Genomic DNA, 19,389 nt, shown 5'->3' with positions numbered 1-19,389 from the left:
GATTAAAATCGAAGGTAATAAAATACGAGGGTAGTAACTAGCAAGGGTTAGCAGCGAGTTTGCCAGATTCGACGTCGTTTTGCAAGTTTAAATTAAAGTTGACATTACCGCCGTCCTTCATTCCAAGTTTAACCTGTCTCAGCGTCTTGCGCAAAGCTCCTCTGGGGGCTCTGTTTCTCCCAGCCATGATGGGTCGCTGTCAACTGCACCACCGATTAGGGATCGGACTCCTCCGTCCGGTCGCCACCTTCCGGTCATTTAGCACCGTCGACCTCTCCAATGTAGATCCTTCTTCCCCACTCCTCCAATACTACACCGTCACATCCCCAATCAAACCCTGGCCCCAACGCCTCTACCCAAAACGCGTCGTCTCCATGATCACCTGTCAACAAAACCTCGATCTTGCCCTCCAAATATTCCTCTACGCGGGAAAATTCCACCCAAACTTTTACCACAATTACGACACCTACCATTCCATCATCCACAAACTCTCTCGCGCACGCGCCTTCGAGCCCATGGAATCCCTCCTCTCTCAGCTCCAAGATTCCCAAATCAAATGCGGTGAAAATCTTTTCATCTCGGTAATCCGCAATTACGGCCTCGCTTCCCGCCCAAAGTTAGCACTAAAAACCTTTTTACGGATCGAAAATTTCAACGTCCAACGATCCGTTAGATCCTTAAATACCTTGTTAAACGCTTTGGTTCAAAACAAACGGTACGATTTGGTTCACATTATGTTCAAAAACAGCAAAACAAAATTTAGCGTTGTACCAAATGTTTTTACTTGCAATATTTTGATCAAAGCACTTTGTCAGAAAAACGACGTCGAAGCTGCGTATAAAGTGTTCGATGAAATGCCTTCGATGGGAATGGTACCTAATGTGGTTACTTATACGACAATTCTCGGTGGTTACGTGGCGAGAGGCGATATGAAAAATGCAAAGAGTGTTTTTGGGGAGTTATTGGATAGAGGCTGGGTTCCTGATGCGACGACGTATACGGTTTTAATGGATGGGTATTGTAGATTAGGGAAGTTCAGTGAAGCCGTTAAAGTGATGGATGAAATGGAGGAAAATGGTGTTGTTCCGAATGAGGTTACTTATGGAGTTATGATTGAGGCTTTCTGTAAGGAGAAGAAGTCTGGGGAGGCGCTTAACTTGTTTGACGATATGCTTGAGAGAAAGTATATCCCTTGTTCTTCGCTTTGTTGTAAAGTAATTGATGTCTTGTGTGAAGAAGGCAAAGTGGAGGAAGGTTGTTACTTGTGGAGGAAGATGTTGAAGAATGACTGTTTGCCGGATAATGCAATATTGAGTACGTTGATACATTGGCTCTGTAAGAAAGGGAAGGTTTGGGACGCTAGGAAAATGTTTGATGAGTTCGAGAAGGGTTCCGTTCCAAGTTTGTTGACTTATAATACTTTGATTAACGGAATGTGTGAGAGAGGGGAATTGAATGAGGCAGGGAAGTTGTGGGATGATATGGTGGAGAAAGGGTGTAATCCGAATGTGTTCACGTACAATATGTTGATTAAGTGGTTTTGTAAGATGGGGAATTCGATGGAGGGGATTAGGATTCTGGAGGAAATGTTGGATAATGGTTGTTTTCCAAATAAGTTAACTTACAGTGTATTGATTGAGGGGCTTCAGGATATGGGAAAGGAAGGGGAAGTTGGGAAGGTTGTTTCATTGGCTATGTCAAGAGGGAGAGTTGATAGTAGTTCTTGGGATCTTTTTGTAACCAAGATTGTTGGCAAGCTGGATAGTGGGGTGGATGTTCTTGATCAATTGTTACTGGAGAGTGTTACCTAAAGGGACCCTCAATAAGAATCTCTGATATGGAATGTTGTTCAGACTTTAACTGGGTCATAAGCTTTTTCTTTGGCTACATAGTTATTTCAAGGGAGATGGGACAACAATGGGGAGTGTGACACCAGACTCTTATCAACAATTGCAATTTCTGTCATGAATTGGTTGTAGCTCTGGCTATGAAACAGGTCATCATGAGAACTTGGGGAACAAGCTGTTTGAGATTCCCTCAGCCAATTCATCTGACTTTCTCTGGCAAAGTACTGAATTGTAGTAAGGACTAAAGTCTTTACCATGATTGCAAAGTGAGCTGTAAGTGACCAAGTTGTCTCGGTAGGTATAGAAGTTTTCTAAGCTAGCAGCTTTGACAGTTAGCACCCTGAAGTTTGCAATCACTTTCCAGCTGAGAAGCTTCTCTTTTTACACTGATAACAGAACAATAACGTTGATCTTGCATGGATGTGGGAGATCAGATTCGCATGTTGACTACCGGCATGACGGTGGTGTGGGGATAGGTCCTTGGATGAAGACTTGGTAATTCAACTTTGAAAGTTTAATTTCCAAAACTCTTGCGTTGGTCATGTTGTAGTCCTTGGTGCTGCCTGCAAACGAAGACAGCTGGTGGATAACATTAACAAGCTGTATTTTTGAGAGTTTTAGTTTGTACTACTACCCACATTTTCTCTGTAAGTGTTTGCAACTGATGACTAATTCTAGATTATCTTTAATAAGACCTTTTGATGCAAACCTGACATTGCAAAGTATGTAAAAGAAATATATATAAAGCAATAAAATTTTTTAATTTATATTGGAGCAGCCCTGATTTATTTATGAAATCCAGCTGGATGGACTTAGCAGCGGAAACATTTCTAATTGCCCAACTCTCTCTTGTAGTTGTAGATCAAGAATTGGTCTTTTAAGCTTTCGTTTGTTTTTGGACTAGTTGTTGTTATGAAGGTGACCATTGACGTTCTTATTCTAAAGGGGATTATCAAAAGTCTAGCCTTTGATAGTCTTTGGCCGAGTGGCTAGCTAACGTATCACATGAAAAATCATGCGGTTTTACTCAAACCATGTTTCTCAAACATCTCTATGCAGCTCTGCTCAACAAGTAGTTATATGATCATAGTCAATGGTAAGAGGGCTTCAAATATATATATTTAAATTCGAAAAAAAAGGTCTAATACAAAAGAATTAGACAAAACACACGTAAATCATGAGACATTTGTTATATAGAAAAAGGCATTAATCTGGTTCCTTCCTCCATGACATGCTTTGCATGAACTCATCTTTTCACGTTCTCTGCAAAATGGGAATGCTTCCTGAAATGCTGACTTCTTTTCCCATTTATAGAGAACCCAAGTCGTTTAAAAACGTCTCAAAGGCATTTTTGAGTTGAAATGTAGGCCTTTACATTTCCATCAACTTTCGTATTTATCGCATGTAATTTGTTGGGTTACATTTCTTTTGGCTTAAATTCAGTAAACTCCAATGGGAATTGGTTTCCAAAAGGCTGAGCTTCCCTCCTGTGTCATTGTTTTGAGTTTTGTTTTTGATTTTCCATTTACATACAAATGCCCAGCTGAGGCTATAATGTTAGAAAAAGGACACCGTAGTTTAGAAGGTAGGACGTAATCAGTAATAATTTAACCAGTGGAACTTATTTTAAAAGTCCATTTTCCAGGTCAAAGCAAGAAATAAACAAAAAGTGAAGACCGAGCCTTGGAACACAACAGGGCAGCATTAACAAGACTTTCATGAGCCGTGAGAACAAGAGACTCTCCTCCACTTTTCCAGAGAACAGTGGGCGCAGCAAATTACCCAGTAGTATCATCTGGGAAAGATAATTAAAACAGAAACGAGCTAAGAGAAGAAGTTCTTCTTTTCTTTTTTTTTTTAAATGTATTTTTAAGTGGGGAGCTCTCTTGTCCGGCGGCTGGAGTCTCCTCCCAGTGACCCGATCGCCACCTTTCCGGGAAATTTTCCTTCAAAAGTCCTCTTTTGAAGTAATCTGTAGCTGTGGGTTCGTGGATTCTTTCTTCAACATTAATTTATATTTCAGGTCCTCTCTCTCTCTCTCTCTTGTAATTCAGCTTTTCTAGCTGGTTGACTATGTGGGTCGTCGCTTGTGCTTCAAGTAGATAAGTATTATGATTTGAGTTCTCCGAATTGCTCTTTGAAGGTTCAATTTTGAAGAAAAAGATATTTAAAGTTGATTTTTATTTTCAAGATCTCATTTTCTTTGAATTTCTACTTGAGTTGGTTCATTTTCATACTTTTTTCTTTATTTGTTTTTTTATTTTCAGTTTGAAGTCCCATGTACAATGATGCATTTGTTGCTTTCTATTTAGTTTCCCCCTCGGACTATTCTGCTAACTTGTGTTTGGTTGCCTAGAAAATGTAAGGAATGAAAGAGAACTGAAATTCTTTTGTTGTAGCCTTTCAAGATCTACTGCTTGAGAAAACAAGTTTGACTTGAACTTTTTTAATTTATGGAAATCGGGTGAGACGAACCTTAATTATTTTGATAAAGGAGAGAGAAAAAAAAAAAAAGCTCAGTCTTTTGTTATGAGAAAATAAATTGATTTTATGTCTTCACTTGTGTTTTCTTGGCAACCAAACAGAAAGTTTAACGTGTCTTTGATCTTTTTAATGGGATTGTGGTGATTATTGTATGGGGGAGGGCCACCTGCTTTGTTGTTATCTTCTTACTTGGGCCAGCAAAAAGAATGGTCCTTTAGTATGCTATCTTTGCTGCTTTATTTTTTTTTTTACTCTTATCTGTAAATCAATCTATGGGAGGCAATGTTCCACGTAACTTCACTTATATGTCTTGCTATTAATCCGGCATAGTGGTCTAGAAGTTTTAAGCAAATAGCTCCGAGAGGCTTATTCAATTTTGATTTTCCTGTAGGTGTTTTGTTTAATAAAAATGGAAGCATTATTTTTGGATGAAAATGCTTCTACCACTATCTTGCAGCTAGGCTTTTGCCATATTTGGTTGGCTCATTGACCATATTGGAAAAAAGGATTATGCTTCTTAGATTTCATTGGGCTGTGATGTGATGGCAATAGACATAGTCACTAGTGCCTCATTTGTTCCGGCTCCAGAGATCCTTTCTCAGACTGTAGAGGCCATTCTTGAGACTGTGGTTGCTGCAAATGATGTCCTCTTTAAGAAGGATAGTTTCAAGGAACTTGCAACTTACTTAGAGAGAATTGTCCCAGTTCTAAAAGAGTTAAATAGAAAATATATTTCTAATTCTGAGAGCTTGAACAGTGCTATTCAGATTCTCAATCGAGAAATCAAAGCTGCAAAGCAACTGACTCTAGAATGCAGTACCAAAAGCAAAGTATATCTCCTTATGAATAGCCGTGGAATTGTCAAGCGCCTAGAGGATACCACAAGAGAGATAAGCAGGGCACTAAGTCTCCTTCCATTGACATCTTTAGAACTTTCTTCAGGTATAGTTGTAGAAATTGGAAATCTCTGTGACACTATGCAGCAGGCTGAGTTCAAGGCTGCTATAGGAGAAGAAGAGATCTTAGAGAAAATTGAGACAGGCATACAGGAGAGGAATGCTGATCGTTCTTATGCGAACAATTTGCTGGTTCTCATTGCAGAGGCTGTTGGGATACCTACTGAGAGGTCTGCTTTAAAAAAGGAATTTGAAGATTTCAAAAGTGAGATTGAAAATGTCAGGCTTAGGAAGGACAAGGCTGAAGCTATACAAATGGATCAGATCATTGCTTTGTTGGGAAGGGCAGATGCTGCTTCTTCTCCTAAAGAGAAAGAGATGAAGTATTTCACTAAGCGGAAATCTCTGGGTAGTCAACCACTGGAGCCTCTCCAATCATTTTATTGTCCAATCACTGGGGATGTAATGGTAGATCCAGTGGAGACTTCTTCAGGACAGACATTTGAGAGAAGTGCCATAGAAAAGTGGTTTAAAGAGGGGAACAACTTATGCCCTCTGACGATGACCCCACTAGACACTTCAATTCTACGCCCTAACAAAACTCTGAGGCAGTCAATAGAAGAGTGGAAGGACAGAAACACTATGATAACAATTGCTTCCATGAAACCCAATCTCACATCCGGAAATGAGGAAGAAGTGCTTCATTGTCTAGGACAGCTAAAGGATCTTTGTGAAAGAGACCTGCACCGAGAGTGGGTAATATTGGAGAACTATATACCAGATCTTATTCAACTTCTTGGTGGAAAAAATCGTGACATAAGGAATCGTGTGCTTGTCATGCTTCACATTTTGACGAAGGATAATGATGATGCAAAGGTACTCTACCTGAAACTGGATCCTTTTGATTCTGTTTTTTAGTTTTCTGGAGTAAATTGCAACTAGATATCTTTAATCATATTGAAAAGGATCTTCTTGGAGATACAGGTAGTGGTGAAATGCATGATCAGGCATGTAAGGAATTAGATTCAGTTGTTTGCGTAACATGCACAAACAATTATATTTCATATACCTTTTCATCTTCGCCTAGAGTTGGATTTTGTTTTGTTTCACTTCACTTCATAAAAATGAGCTTCAGTCACGATTATTGAATTATAGGATACAGTAGAGGAGTTGAATATTTGAAAGAGTAGACTACTAAAGTATATATCTGGGATCACATTCATCTCAGTATCCCATATTACAAATCTGTTCTGCCTACCATTGGTATAGGTTACTCATGCTGATTTACCGTCTTCTTTAACCGGAGCAGGATTACTTGCAGGTGCCTTGCATAAATTTGGATTCATGCTAACCAAGAGTTGCATATATGTTTCTCACATGTTTTCTACCCAAAAATTGAAATATCTTGCAGGATAGAGTGGCAAAAGTTGATAATGCGATTGAATCTGTAGTTCGATCCCTGGGGCGTCGTATTGATGAAAGGAGGTTAGCAGTGGCATTACTTTTGGAGCTATCAAAATATAATTTGTTACGAGACAGCATTGGCAAGGTTCAGGGTTGCATTCTTCTGTTGGTGACAATGGCAAATGGTGATGACATTCAAGCTGCTAGAGATGCAGAGGAAATATTGGAGAATCTTTCATTTTCTGATCAGAATATCATACAGATGGCAAGGGCAAATTATTTTAAACATTTGCTTCAGTGTCTATCTACAGGTTCATGCCTCAAACTTGATGAGCTTTTAAGTTCTCAATAGGATATTCATATTTCCTCTTCCATCCCAACCTGAGCACTTGACAAGTTCATCCTATAATCATGTTGTATGAAGCATATTTTCGAAGAATCAAGAGACTGCATTTTCAGAGAGCATTTTGACCAGATAAAGTATCTAAAAAACCCAGGTTATCCTTGAAAAGTTGGCTCATTAGTGCACTATGATTAATCAACTTGTACTTCAATTAATTGAAATTATAGGCCATATTATACTTAATGTTAACATCCAGCATTTTCTTAATCTCAATATTGGTGCATGGTTCCGCCTAAAGATAATCATGTAACATACAGATGAGGAGGTCTGGATGTCCTTGTTTGTATAGTTTTCTTGGCAGTGATTCAACTTTAAAGAGATTCTTATTTTATTACTTTAGTTGTACCCACTTCTTCAAATATAAACAATTTCAACATTTCTAGTAGAGCCGCAGAAGTGGTTTATGTGGCTGCGGTTAGGTGTATATATTGTCCCTATTTCCTTCCACATTCAGCCTTTGGTACAAATTGGTATTGTGCATCAAATTGCAATGTCTCAATTGTTTTTGGCATTATTTGAGAAACACTTACTGAAGTGTTTCTAAATCTCTGCAGGACCAGAAGATGTAAAACTGGTCATGGCAACAACTTTGGCTGAAATGGAGTTGACTGACCATAATAAAGTTGTATTGCTAGAAGGAGGTGCATTGGATCCACTTCTTGACTGGATCTCTCAAGATGGTATTCAGATGAAAAGTGTAGCTGTTAAAGCTCTTCGAAACCTCTCAAGTGTACCAGAAAATGGCTTGCAGATGATCAAAAAAGGTGCAGCACGTGTTTTAGTTGACCTCCTTCGCATCAGTTCACCATCCCCATCCTTACGAGAACAGGTTGCTGCAACGATAAAGCACCTTGCAGTATCCACTATGTCACAAGAATCCAAAGAGACGCCGGTTTCATTATTGGAATCAGATGAGGATATTTTCATGCTATTCTCTTTGATTAACCTGACGGGGCCAGAAGTCCAACAAAACATCCTTCAGATCTTCCAAGCATTGTGCCAATCCCCCTTTGCAGCAAATATCAAGACCAAGCTGACACAGGTATACATCTTTTTGGAGAATGATGTTACTCTGCTCTTTTGTGCTGGAATGTATTTCTTCTAAGAAACAATTTTAAATAAGTTAATTTGCTCTTGGGAGGCTTTTCAAAAAAAAAAAAAAATTGCTCTTGGGAGAAAAATAACAAAGGTGGCTGTATTAAAGTAGAGGTTGAAATAATTGTGAACAACAATGATCCCTTAAACAAGCTACACCTAGGAAACTTCCATAACTTGTCTATGATGCCCAGGCTTAGCCTCCTTTCAACTGATTGCTCAATGCCTAATGCAGAAGTTAGGTTGCTTATATGAATTAGCTATAGGGAGCAAAGTTCTAGCTCCCTTTGTTTTCTTTTACTGCAAAGACATCTTCTTGCTTTATCTAGGGTGTTGGTAGTTATTGCTTTTAGTGATTCCTTGAATTCTGGCTTCTGAATGGGTTGAATTATTTATAGAGATTAACCTTTTCAAAGTATCTTGAAATTCTGAATTCATATGTAAAACAAGCACCATCTTGATTTTTTTTTTTTTACATTTTAAATTTGCATGGACATATTTCTCTTTCTTTTCCTCTCTTCTTTTATTATTTGAGCGTGCTGTTATTGTACCCCACCCGCAAACCTCTTCTTTTTTTATGTTTGTATGCCTACTCATATTTCTCCAGTCAAATGCATATTTCTCTGGATTTGACTTATCTATGTAATTGTTTTGCTGGATATCATTTCAACTCCAACTGATTTATGACATTAACAGTGCTCAGCCATCCAAGTATTAGTCCAGTTATGTGAGCGTGATATTGAAAATGTACGGCCAAATGCTGTGAAGCTTTTCTGTTGCTTGGTAAATGATGGTGATGAAGCCACTATCCTGGAGCATGTGCATCAGAGATGCCTTGAGACTCTACTTAGGATCATCCAGTCTTCTAATGATGAGGAAGAAGTTGCTTCTGCTGTGGGCATTATTTCTAACCTTCCAGAAAATGCTCAGATCACTCAATGGCTTGTGGATGCTGGTGCAATTCCAATAATTTTTCAGCTTCTTTGCAATGGCAGGCAGAATGATTCCCATAGAAGTCAGTTAGTGGAAAATGCTGTTGGAGCCATCAGTCGTTTTACTGCTCCAACAAATCTGGAATGGCAAAAGAGAGCAGCTGAAGCTGGTGTTATCCCCATTTTAGTTCACTTCTTGTATTTTGGGACCACCTTGACCAAAAACCATGCAGCCACTTCTCTGTCTCGTTTTTCCCTGAGTTCGCTTGAGCTGAGCCAGCCAATACCAAAGCACAAGGGATTCTGGTGCTTTTCAGCTCCACCAGAGACTGGTTGCCAGGTTCATGGAGGAATTTGTTCTGTTGAATCATCATTTTGTCTTGTAGAAGCTGAAGCAGTGAGACCCCTTGTAATGGTTCTTGAAGAATCAGATCCAGGAGTGTGTGAAGCTTCTTTAGATGCACTGTTGACTTTAATTGAAGGTGAAAGACTGCAAAGTGGTATTAAGGTGCTAGCAGAAGCAAATGCAATAACACCAATGATAAAATTTCTTAGTTCACCTTCCCTCAGACTGCAGGAAAAAGCTCTACATGCTTTGGAAAGGATTTTCCGGCTGCCTGAGTTCAAACAGAAGTATGGTCCCTCCGCTCAGATGCCTCTAGTGGATTTAACACAGCGAGGCAATAGTAGCATGAAGTCCCTTTCAGCCAGAATACTTGCTCACTTGAATGTGCTTCATGACCAGTCTTCTTATTTCTAGAGAATTCAATGGCTTTGACTTTCTTGAATCATATCTGAGGAGATAATGACCCACACAGAACTCACCTCGATGCTTTTATTTTGCAAGAATGGTAAAGCTGGTGCACATCCTCAGGCTCAAACCTCTATGTTTCTAAGCAGAATAGAACATGCCTTTCTTCTCAATAATAAAGGCCTGCTGACTAATTCACCTCGCAACCTAAGCAAGAACCATAAAACCACCTATGTTGTTGTGGGCGGGGGTGTATCTGTTTATGCTGTTGCTTGTCACTGCTCGAGTAGCAGCACCTTGAATCCAAGGTGATAGAAATCAAATTAGTGATTTGCTATAAAGAGAACCATTGCAGGGAAGAGATTGACAAGTGGCTCATATTAGATGCCATGGGATTTGTTCGGTCTGTACAGTTGAAGTCCATTTGACAATTGGTTTGTTCGGTCTGTAAAGGAAATCTTGTTAGCATACCACTTGCGAGATAGCTAGGCATATTGATATTTTCTAGGAAATTGAATTCTTTTTCATGTATGTTCTCTGATTCTCCTTTCCATTCTTTCATCGCCCAAGTCGTTGCTTTACCTATAGCTTCTGTGATTCTGCTGTATTCGATGATAAAGTTGAGAAAATTTAGAACGAGATACTCTTGAATTCATCAGCTTAGTAACCAAGTGTAAATGAGGAGAATGCGTCTGTACGTGACAGATGGAAATCTGAAAGATGAAACCAATGACTTCCATTTCTAGCATGCAGCAAAAGTTAAACTAGTAGTAGTTTCAGCTTGAATCCAATTTCTTTTTCTATAAGCATAAAAACACCAGGTTTTCGGTTATTCGCAACAGTTTGTTCTTTTGATTCTTCTATGAGGAAGTAGCATTGCGTTTCATTATTACACCCTTTCTGCTCTGAGCCAACATATAACAGGTTAACCTAGTTCTGGAAGATGTCATGAACCAACTGAAACAATCCCTTGCCTACACTCTGAAAAATGGCATGGAACAAAACCAAACTCAGCTTCTCATCATCCAAATCCTCCAAACCCCAAACATCCCTTATGCCCACAAGCTCTTCAACCTCATTCCACAGAAAACTGTCTTTCTCTACAACAAACTCATCCAAGCCTACTCCTCAATCAACCAATCCCACCAATGCCTCACTCTCTACTCCCAAATGTGCCTCAACAACTGTTCCCCCAACGAACACTCGTTCATCTTCCTTTTCCCTGCGTGTGCTTCACTTCCCTCCCTTCTTCACGGCCAAATCCTTCATACCCAGTTCGTCAAATCTGGGTTTGGTCTTGATTGCTATGCCTTAACGGCTTTGCTTGACATGTACGCTAAACTACGTATGCTACCGTTGGCTCGGAAAGTGTTCGATGAAATGCGTGTTAGAAACTTGCCCACTTGGAACGCATTAATTTCCGGGTACTCGAGGTGCGGGGATATGAAGGAAGCCTTCGAATTATTTAAATCGATGCCTGAGAAGAATGTGGTTTCATGGACCACCTTGATATCTGGGTACTCCCAGAATGGGCAGTATTCGAAAGCCTTAGACATGTTTTTAGGGATGGAGAAAGAGACGGGGGTTAAACCGAATGGAGTGACTATTGCTAGCGTGCTTCCAGCATGTGCAAATCTTGGAGCATTGGAGGTTGGACAAAGGATTGAAACATATGCAAGAGAGAATGGATTGTTTGAGGATTTGTATGTGAGCAATACTGTGCTGGAAATGTATGCAAGGTGTGGTAAAATTGAGGTGGCGAAGCTGGTGTTTGATGAGATCGGCAAGAGGAGAAATTTGTGCGTTTGGAATTCAATGATCATGGGTTTGGCTCTTCATGGAAATTGTATTGAGGCTTTCGATTATTATGATCAAATGCTGGTGAGCAGTTCCTTGAATAAGCTATACTGTTCAAATTTTTTCTGAAAAAGGTCTCAGTTTCCTATTTCATTTCTTCTTTTTATGTTTGTAATTTCATTGATGGTAACAGCAAGAAGGAACCGCACCAGATGATGTTACATTTGTGGGAGTTCTCTTGGCGTGCACACATGGTGGATTGGTGGCGAAAGGACGAGAACTTTTCGAATCAATGGGGAAGAAGTATCATATTAGTCCCAAGCTGGAACACTACGGATGCATGGTTGACCTCCTAGGTCGGTCTGGAGCATTGCAGGAAGCTTATGATCTTATAAAAAGTATGCCTATGAGACCTGATGCAGTGGTTTGGGGAGCTCTTCTAGGAGCTTGCAGCTTCCATAACAATGTTGAACTAGCAGAGAAAGCAGCTCAGTCTCTCTTTCAGCTAGAACCATGGAATGCGGGAAACTATGTTATTCTTTCCAATATATATGCATCCTCGGGCTGGTGGGATGGGGTTGCGAAGCTAAGGAAGTTGATGAAAGGTGGCCAAATTACAAAGGCAGTTGGATATAGTTTCATTGAAGTGGGGGGTGGAATGCATAAGTTTATTGTGGAGGATAAATCGCATCCCAGATGTGATGAAATATACCAAATTTTAGATCAAGTCTCGAGAGTGATGAAGTTACAAGACAAATTAATGGACTCTGAATCCGAACTTTGATTTATTTATAATGGAGCAGATCTAAATGTTTCAGCCAATGTGCCCAATAGGATGAACTACACTACTATAACTTGTTCTGAAAAATGTAACTATGTGATGGAAGAATTGCGACCAAACAGGACAAATCCTCCTGCCTGAAAGAGGAAAATGCAGGCACAATAATAAAATTAGAAGAAATAGAAAGATGGCAATTGTAAGAACTTGACCATAAATCATGCTCCCACTATCTGAAGCTTTATGAACTTAACCTCCAAAATTAGGCCATGGTTAGGATACAAAGCTGGAGCTTAAAAGGGTATCAACTAACAAGCACTGATTATCCATTATCTGTAAAACTTTGCTACGCTTGAAAGTTTTTTAAATAGATAAGAGCATCAAACATTCAATTCATTGAATCCATTGCAATATAAGGAACTCATGCTATGAGCTCAATGTTCTTCAGGTAGTCTCTGAAAAAGGAAGGCACCCTTGAAAGAATACATGTCAGGGGAGTTAAAATGTATCATTATGTTAAATTTTAATGAATAAACTTGCCTAAAGTGTTTCTTTTAGACGATAAAACAAGGTATGTTTGGCGAAAGAAAAAAATTGAGCCAAGGAAACAAATTAATGTAGTCGCCAGTATTTCTTCCTCTCTGTCAGTAGTTATCTCCTGAAAAATCTCTTGACCCACCAGTAAACCTGGTGCTGTTTTATGCCGTCTTCTCCTTCTTTACTCTATATCTTTGACTCCTTCCCACAAATTTAAGAATCTCATCAATAAGTATCACAGGTATAGAGACCAAAATTACCAAAAGCCACTCATTCAGACTCAAAGGGACGACACCAAACGTATTTGCCAAGATTGGAACGTAGAGTATCAGGCAATGAAGTCCAAATGAGACTGACATGGCAACCAAAAGCCAAGGGTTTCTCCAAGGTGGCATTGTAAGCAGGCTGCTGTCTTCAGAAAGCGCATTCAGAGAATTGAACATTTCGATTGCTACTAATACAGACAGTGACAGAGTCATTGCCTTCACTTTACCAATGGTGAAGTAGTCACATGGGTTTGAAAAAGTGATCAGGTGACCTCCACCAACCATATATGGAGCTGCAGAAAAATTTGACCATGTAGAGCACTCTCCCCAGTTCCGAAGCTGAGACAATTCAACTAGTGTGTGCCCATCACTCACAAGATTGATACCCATAAAGGAAGCCTGAGTGTACCACAAGATGAAGATGCCAACAGTTGCTATACCCACGTAAGAACCTATTATCTGTAATTAAACAAATGTAAACACTAGTCCATTTCAGTTCTTTCTTGCTTCGGCTTCATAACAAAAGCACAGGTTCATGGATACACATATTCATCTTTCGCATTACACATCAAAATTGTGAATAGTTTCTGTTACTCTTGATAATGTTACAAAAACCAATAATACTATCACCAATACCGCAATGAATGTGTACTAACTGGTACGACATGAGAAGACTGTTCCAAGAAGGAAGAAAATGCTATTTATTGAACTCTTGTGATGCTATCAGAATGAGAGGGGGGGATCTAATTGGGGAAAAAATCTTGAGAAAATTTGAATATGCAAGATGAAAAATATTATCATAGTCAGGAAGCATGATCACTTAACCATTTTAGAAATGCAGAACCTTGCCTTGCCTAGATAGTATAAAATAATATTAGTAGGCACAAACTATAGTAAAGTATGCCATAAAAAAGTTCAAGGGGGAGATAATGAGTGCTGAACAACACTAACCAAGTAACGGAAGAGAACCCAGGAATTAATGAGAGCATCATCACTTCTACGGGGTGGTTTCTGCATTATGCCAACATCTGGTGGATTAAACCCAAGAGCTGTCGCAGGAGGACCATCAGTAACCAAATTCACCCATAAAAGTTGCACGGGTATCATACATTCTGGTAATCCCAGAGCAGCAGTCAAGAATATGGATATTACTTCTCCAACGTTGGATGATATCATGTATCTGTAGATTTAGGAAATGAATAAATAAGGCATATCTTAATTGCTGAGAGGAACATAATAGAGCTAATTAACATACCTTATAAAAGCTTTCATGTTATTATAAATTGAGCGACCCTCAGCAACAGCTGAAACAATGGTGCTAAAGTTGTCATTTGCCAAAACCATATCAGAAGCTTCTTTTGCAACCTGGAAAATTGAGCACTGAGCATATTGAGTCTCAAAGGTTTTAGGCAGGACTGACATCATTTTATCTCTCTCATTTTCTTTCTGAAGAAGAAAGGACTTATTTAATGGTCATTAGTTGGGAAGAACTTGAAACTATTAGTTCCAACAAATGGTACAAATTTATGTCAAGTGATAGGAAATGCCCAAACAATCATATAGTTTGGTCTACGCAGACTCACATGAAGACCACAAGAATTAAGATTCTATTTTTCAACCAACTGAATCAAGGTGATATGTTACCTCAGTTCCTGTTATGCCCATAGCAATTCCAATGTCAGCCAGTTTGAGGGCAGGTGCATCATTCACACCATCTCCAGTCATTGCAACAATTTCCCCCATCTCCTTTAGCATCCTAACAATTTCTTGCTTATGCCTAGGCTCAGCACGAGAGAACACCTTCCCCCCAGGTTTTGACAAAGTTTCAATTTGTTGCGAAGGGGAGAGAGCCATGAATTCTGTACCAGTAAAACTTTTCCCTCTAAGATCCTCTCTATCAGAAAACAATTTAATTTCAAGACAGATAGCCTCAGCTGTGGATTTATTATCCCCAGTTATCACCATAACTTTAATCCCTGCTCCTTTACAATCTTCAATTGCTGTGTGAACTTCATCTCGTGGAGGGTCCTATCAGATGGATATGGCAAATTAAATATCTGGAAATCATTAACTTGACAATTTATTAACTAACATGAATGACAAAAGCTGTTACATATGCTTACCCTGAGACCAACAACTCCTACAAAAATCAAGTCACTTTCAATGGAAGAATAGCAAGCTGGATCAAGCAATTTCTTATGAGCAGGATGATTCTCAGAATGGTAATCTGAAAATTCTCCCAGTTCATCCTTATATGCCAATCCTAAGCATCGCAATCCCTTTGAACTCATATCTGAATGTCTTGAAAGCAATAATTGCCTACAAGGTTCATCCATTGGAACAAGAGATCCATCTGCAAGTTGCACATGTGTACTACGTTCCAGTAAACTCTCCACAGCACCCTACAGATAACACACATTAATTTAACGATTAAAGAAGTAAGGGCATAATAAATCATTTATAATATTAAAAATAATGAATCTGAAAAATTAATAATAGTTGACAGGGCAGAGTAGCAACTGCAAACAGAGCAATATACGTAACAAAACCAAACTCTGAAATATATTCAGAAGATCGGAAAAATGACAACAATCTTACAATATCCTCAAGTTGCATTTCCAGTTCTTGCAAATCTTTCTTACACACAAAAATTGTTAAGTCTGTCATGTTATTCTCCTTCAGGGGTGTTCTATCATTCAAAACTATATAGAGCTTAATAATTGTCCAGAGCAGCAAAGGACATTTTGACATTTAGGAAATATAATGATTCAAGAGTTTGGCAAGTTTAAACAAAACAAACACCAGAAATGCCAACTCTGTCATGTTTCAACTCTTACAACAATTCAGTCAAGCATCATTTGCCAATGCTTTGTAAGTTCTGCCAGCATTGGAATGGAGAAAAAATAAAATATAGAACCCTTACAAACTACTTTATTGCCTTTCTGCTGTTTCACACTCATAAGCATTTTACCAGTATACAAATATATGTCTATTATGTTTATCATTTCAAATCCATTTAAGTTCCAAGTTTAAACTAACTGCTAATTTCAACTCGGGGAAGTTAAATCTAAATATATGAGAGAGGTGTATTCATAATTATGTGATCCTTTTAACCATCAGCAGCATAATAAATTGTAAACAACATATGAAGATTAATGAAAGCTAGGACAAAGATTTGAACCAGCAAAAGGAAAATGACAGTCACCTTGACAAGGAGTCGATTGTGCCCAGTAGACTCTCTGACAATAATGCTCATAGACTTTCGTACGCGATCAAATTCCAATGTTGCAAGCCTTTTTGATCTTTTGGTCCACCACTCGCAGCAGCCTACATTTTTCCATATATCATAAATCAAAGAACTGCATCATAACTGCCTGACATGTGATGTACATAGAACTAGAAAACTTTGAGCTAACCTAATTTAACTGTGCTTCGGTCAATCAAATAGTTTGCAACAAGCTGTATGTCACGAATTTTGTTCCTCATCTTGGCATCTGGAACTCCCATCTTTTCAACCAAAACCTTCAAAGCTGCTTCTGTGGGCAAACCTGTAGCTCGAAAAAGGCGACCATCACTGAAAATCCCAGCATCATTGCAAACTGCACATATTTCTGCCATAACTTGTAAGTTAGCATCCATATTGTAGCAAGTCCAATCAACAATTCCACCATCCTTAGGATCATAAGTTGTGCCTTCAACATGGAAAATACGACAAGTAGTGGTTCTCCCACCCAAGGTAAAGAATTCCGCAACAGACATTTGATTTGTGGTCAAAGTCCCAGTTTTGTCTGAACAGATCACAGTTGTGCATCCTAATGTTTCAACACTAGGAAGCTTCCGTACAATTGCATTCTTCTGAGCCATTTTCCTTGTACCAAGAGCTAAACATGTTGTTATTACAGCAGGGAGGCCTTCAGGAATCGCGGCTACAGCAAGGGCAACAGCTATCTTGAAATAGTAGGTGCATTTCTCAAAAGAGAACCGGACATTTGCAGGCCATCCATCTACCATATCCCAAGAGAGGAAGTTTTTGTAATTGATAAGCCACACAACAAGACAAACAACCCCAATTGCAGTTGTAAGCCTGCTCCCAAATTCATCCAACTTCTTCTTCAAAGGCGTGTCACTCTCTTCCAAAGAGGCCTCGTGTATTTGCTTCTGTATTTTCCCAATCTCAGTGTTCATTCCAGTGCAAACAACAATACAGACACAGCTACCATTCACCACAGTCGTACCTGCAAAAACCATATTTTCTTTTGCCTGCAACTCACATTCTTCCGGGAATATAGGACTACTACCTTTCAGAACAGGCACTGCCTCTCCAGTCAGTGCACTCTGCTCTAATCTCAAAGTTGAGGTTTTCAGAGCCGCTATTCTCATATCAGCAGGAACTTTATCACCAACCTGCAATTCCACGACGTCCCCAGGGACAAGCTCCCGGGCTGGCAGGTCTGGTACAAGGAACCCATCTCTTAAAACTCTTCCAGATTCACATTGCATCTCCTTAAGGGCCTCAAGTGCCTTCTCGGCATTGGTCTCTTGCCATACTCCAACAATGGCATTAAGGACTAAAATCAATACTATCACAAAAGGCTCCACATAAGCCTCAAGCCCAGACTCATCAGATTCACTTCCATGCATATAAGCTAGAATAAAAGATATAAAAGCTGCAACCATAAGTATCTTTACCAGCATGTCATCAAATTGTTCTAACACAAGCCTCCATAGGGGCTTCCCTTTCTCTTTGACGAGCTCATTCCAACCGTACCTCTCACGCTGGTTTTCCACCTCATAACTACTCAAACCCTTGTTTAGTTTCACATTGTACTCTTTCAAACACTGCTCAACAGACCATGACCACGCAGGGAATGGTCTTTCCTCCATTTGAATCCTCAACTTGGCGCCCAAATTATCACCCCAAAGTAAAAATTACTTCAGTATTCCCTTGAACCCATATCAGATTCCTGCAAAACAGATCAAAAACATGAAGCTTGAACTGAAATTAAGTTATAACAAAGAGAGAGAAAATATATATCTCCCAAGTTTCCACCTGTAACATCATAATTAAACACGAAAATAAGTAAGAAATGCATAGAGATTAAAACCTTTGGTGTAAAAACAGAGCAGAAGCAGAAATCTTGCATTGACTACCTTCATTTATATGAAATGTTATCGAATTATAACAAAAATGAGGGTTACTAATTACCCAACAACAAAAGGCTACGTTCTTTTTCTGCTTCTTCTTTAATATAAAGAAGCCAACCACCTCCAAGAACTAGCCACCATAACAATAACTGATCCCGCAGAAAAGAAGGATTACAAAAGCAGCAGTTTTAACAAAAACCCAACAACCCTAAAGGAAAAGAAAATGCTTAGAGTGGCAATTAACTGCCAACAAAACCTTAAAAACTGTAACTGTAGTTAACCATATGACAAACAAAAAAAAAGAAAATCGTGTTAGAGTTTAAAAAAACTGTACCTATAAAACAAAAACAGACATGAAATGATTGAACTCCATTACACTCGAAAACTTCCTCTTATATGAAAACTTCAATGTGTATACAACAATAAAGAAAAAAGAAAAGAAAAAAAATAAAACCTTTGAATAAGACTAAGGCCAAGAAGAGAGATGGCTTAGAGACAAAGCAAAGTAGAAAGAAAATTCTTTGGTTCTCTTTACTCTATGTTGTTCTCTCTAGAAAGAACTCTTCTAATATAAGAAAAGAGAAGTAAAAGGAAGTTGTTCTTGGTCAGCCTTTTGATCTTCTATGGCTCTGCTTTTTCTGGGAGCGTGACTCACTGCATTTTCGAATTTGCTTTTGAAATTCCTCTATTTTATCTGTTAACGAACATTCAAAAATTAAAAAAAAAAAACACACACACACACACACACACACAACAAGTTTGTTCCTTTTTTACTAAAATGCCCTTGACGTTTACTATTATTAACGGGTCGTGTGTCTCTGTGTTGACTTGATGCGGGCGTATCCGGTGACCGTACAACCCACAAGAAATCCGTGGTGTTCCATTAAACACCAAAGATAAAAATGAGAAGGAAGAACATTAGTTAAACGAACAACAGAGTTTGGTTTGGTTAGTCTGGAACCAGACACTCCGAAGACAACTTCGTTTGAGGTGGTCGTTGTACAAAATTATTCTTTCTATATGGAAGTTGTTGCAAGACTTTGGATACTAGTTA

At 38.9% G+C, this 19,389-nt stretch overlaps 4 protein-coding genes across 8 annotated transcripts; 3 read left to right on the top strand and 1 right to left on the bottom strand.

Annotated features, from left to right (window-relative positions):
• Positions 1 to 18: 18 nt before the first annotated feature.
• LOC110413128 (Pentatricopeptide repeat (PPR-like) superfamily protein) lies at positions 19 to 2,614 on the top strand. Its single transcript, XM_021423836.2, has one exon. The coding sequence runs from the start codon at positions 186 to 188 to the stop codon at positions 1,809 to 1,811; it is 1,626 nt and encodes a 541-aa protein (XP_021279511.1). The 5' UTR covers positions 19 to 185; the 3' UTR covers positions 1,812 to 2,614.
• An 890-nt stretch (positions 2,615 to 3,504) lies between these two features.
• On the top strand, positions 3,505 to 10,343 carry LOC110413207 (U-box domain-containing protein 44-like). Of its 2 annotated transcripts, XM_021423964.2 has the most exons (5): positions 3,505 to 3,870; positions 4,789 to 6,103; positions 6,639 to 6,942; positions 7,589 to 8,076; positions 8,826 to 10,343. In XM_021423964.2, exons 2-5 carry the CDS (start codon positions 4,874 to 4,876, stop codon positions 9,819 to 9,821), a joined length of 3,018 nt encoding a protein of 1,005 aa, XP_021279639.1. In that variant the 5' UTR covers positions 3,505 to 3,870; positions 4,789 to 4,873; the 3' UTR covers positions 9,822 to 10,343. The 2 variants fall into 2 exon arrangements, with proteins under 2 accessions (XP_021279639.1, XP_021279638.1); XM_021423963.2 differs by lacking the exon at positions 3,505 to 3,870 and having other exon boundaries at positions 4,735 to 6,103.
• Positions 10,344 to 10,477: 134 nt separating this feature from the next.
• LOC110413208 (Pentatricopeptide repeat (PPR) superfamily protein) lies at positions 10,478 to 12,514 on the top strand. Its single transcript, XM_021423965.2, has 2 exons — positions 10,478 to 11,693; positions 11,803 to 12,514. Exons 1-2 carry the CDS (start codon positions 10,761 to 10,763, stop codon positions 12,391 to 12,393), a joined length of 1,524 nt encoding a protein of 507 aa, XP_021279640.1. The 5' UTR covers positions 10,478 to 10,760; the 3' UTR covers positions 12,394 to 12,514.
• Positions 12,515 to 12,769: 255 nt separating this feature from the next.
• Positions 12,770 to 18,999, bottom strand: ECA2 (ER-type Ca2+-ATPase 2). 4 transcript variants are annotated; one of them, XM_021424565.2, is made up of 8 exons: positions 18,790 to 18,999; positions 16,607 to 18,154; positions 16,396 to 16,517; positions 15,314 to 15,592; positions 14,835 to 15,218; positions 14,446 to 14,555; positions 14,142 to 14,370; positions 12,770 to 13,649 (listed from the first exon to the last, which is right to left on the bottom strand). In XM_021424565.2, the coding sequence occupies exons 2-8, from the start codon at positions 18,072 to 18,074 to the stop codon at positions 13,086 to 13,088; spliced, it is 3,156 nt and encodes a 1,051-aa protein (XP_021280240.1). In that variant the 5' UTR covers positions 18,075 to 18,154; positions 18,790 to 18,999; the 3' UTR covers positions 12,770 to 13,085. The 4 variants fall into 4 exon arrangements, with proteins under 4 accessions (XP_021280240.1, XP_021280239.1, XP_021280241.1 ...); XM_021424564.2 differs by having other exon boundaries at positions 18,670 to 18,998; XM_021424566.2 differs by lacking the exon at positions 18,790 to 18,999 and adding an exon at positions 18,296 to 18,615.
• Positions 19,000 to 19,389: the final 390 nt, after the last annotated feature.

This window comes from Theobroma umbraticum, unplaced genomic scaffold (genome assembly GCF_002168275.2).
Source record: "Theobroma umbraticum cultivar Fairchild unplaced genomic scaffold, ASM216827v3 scaffold_4.1, whole genome shotgun sequence".
In the NCBI taxonomy this organism is placed as follows: Eukaryota; Viridiplantae; Streptophyta; class Magnoliopsida; order Malvales; family Malvaceae; genus Theobroma; species Theobroma umbraticum.
This window is presented reverse-complemented; position numbering and strand designations above follow the sequence as displayed.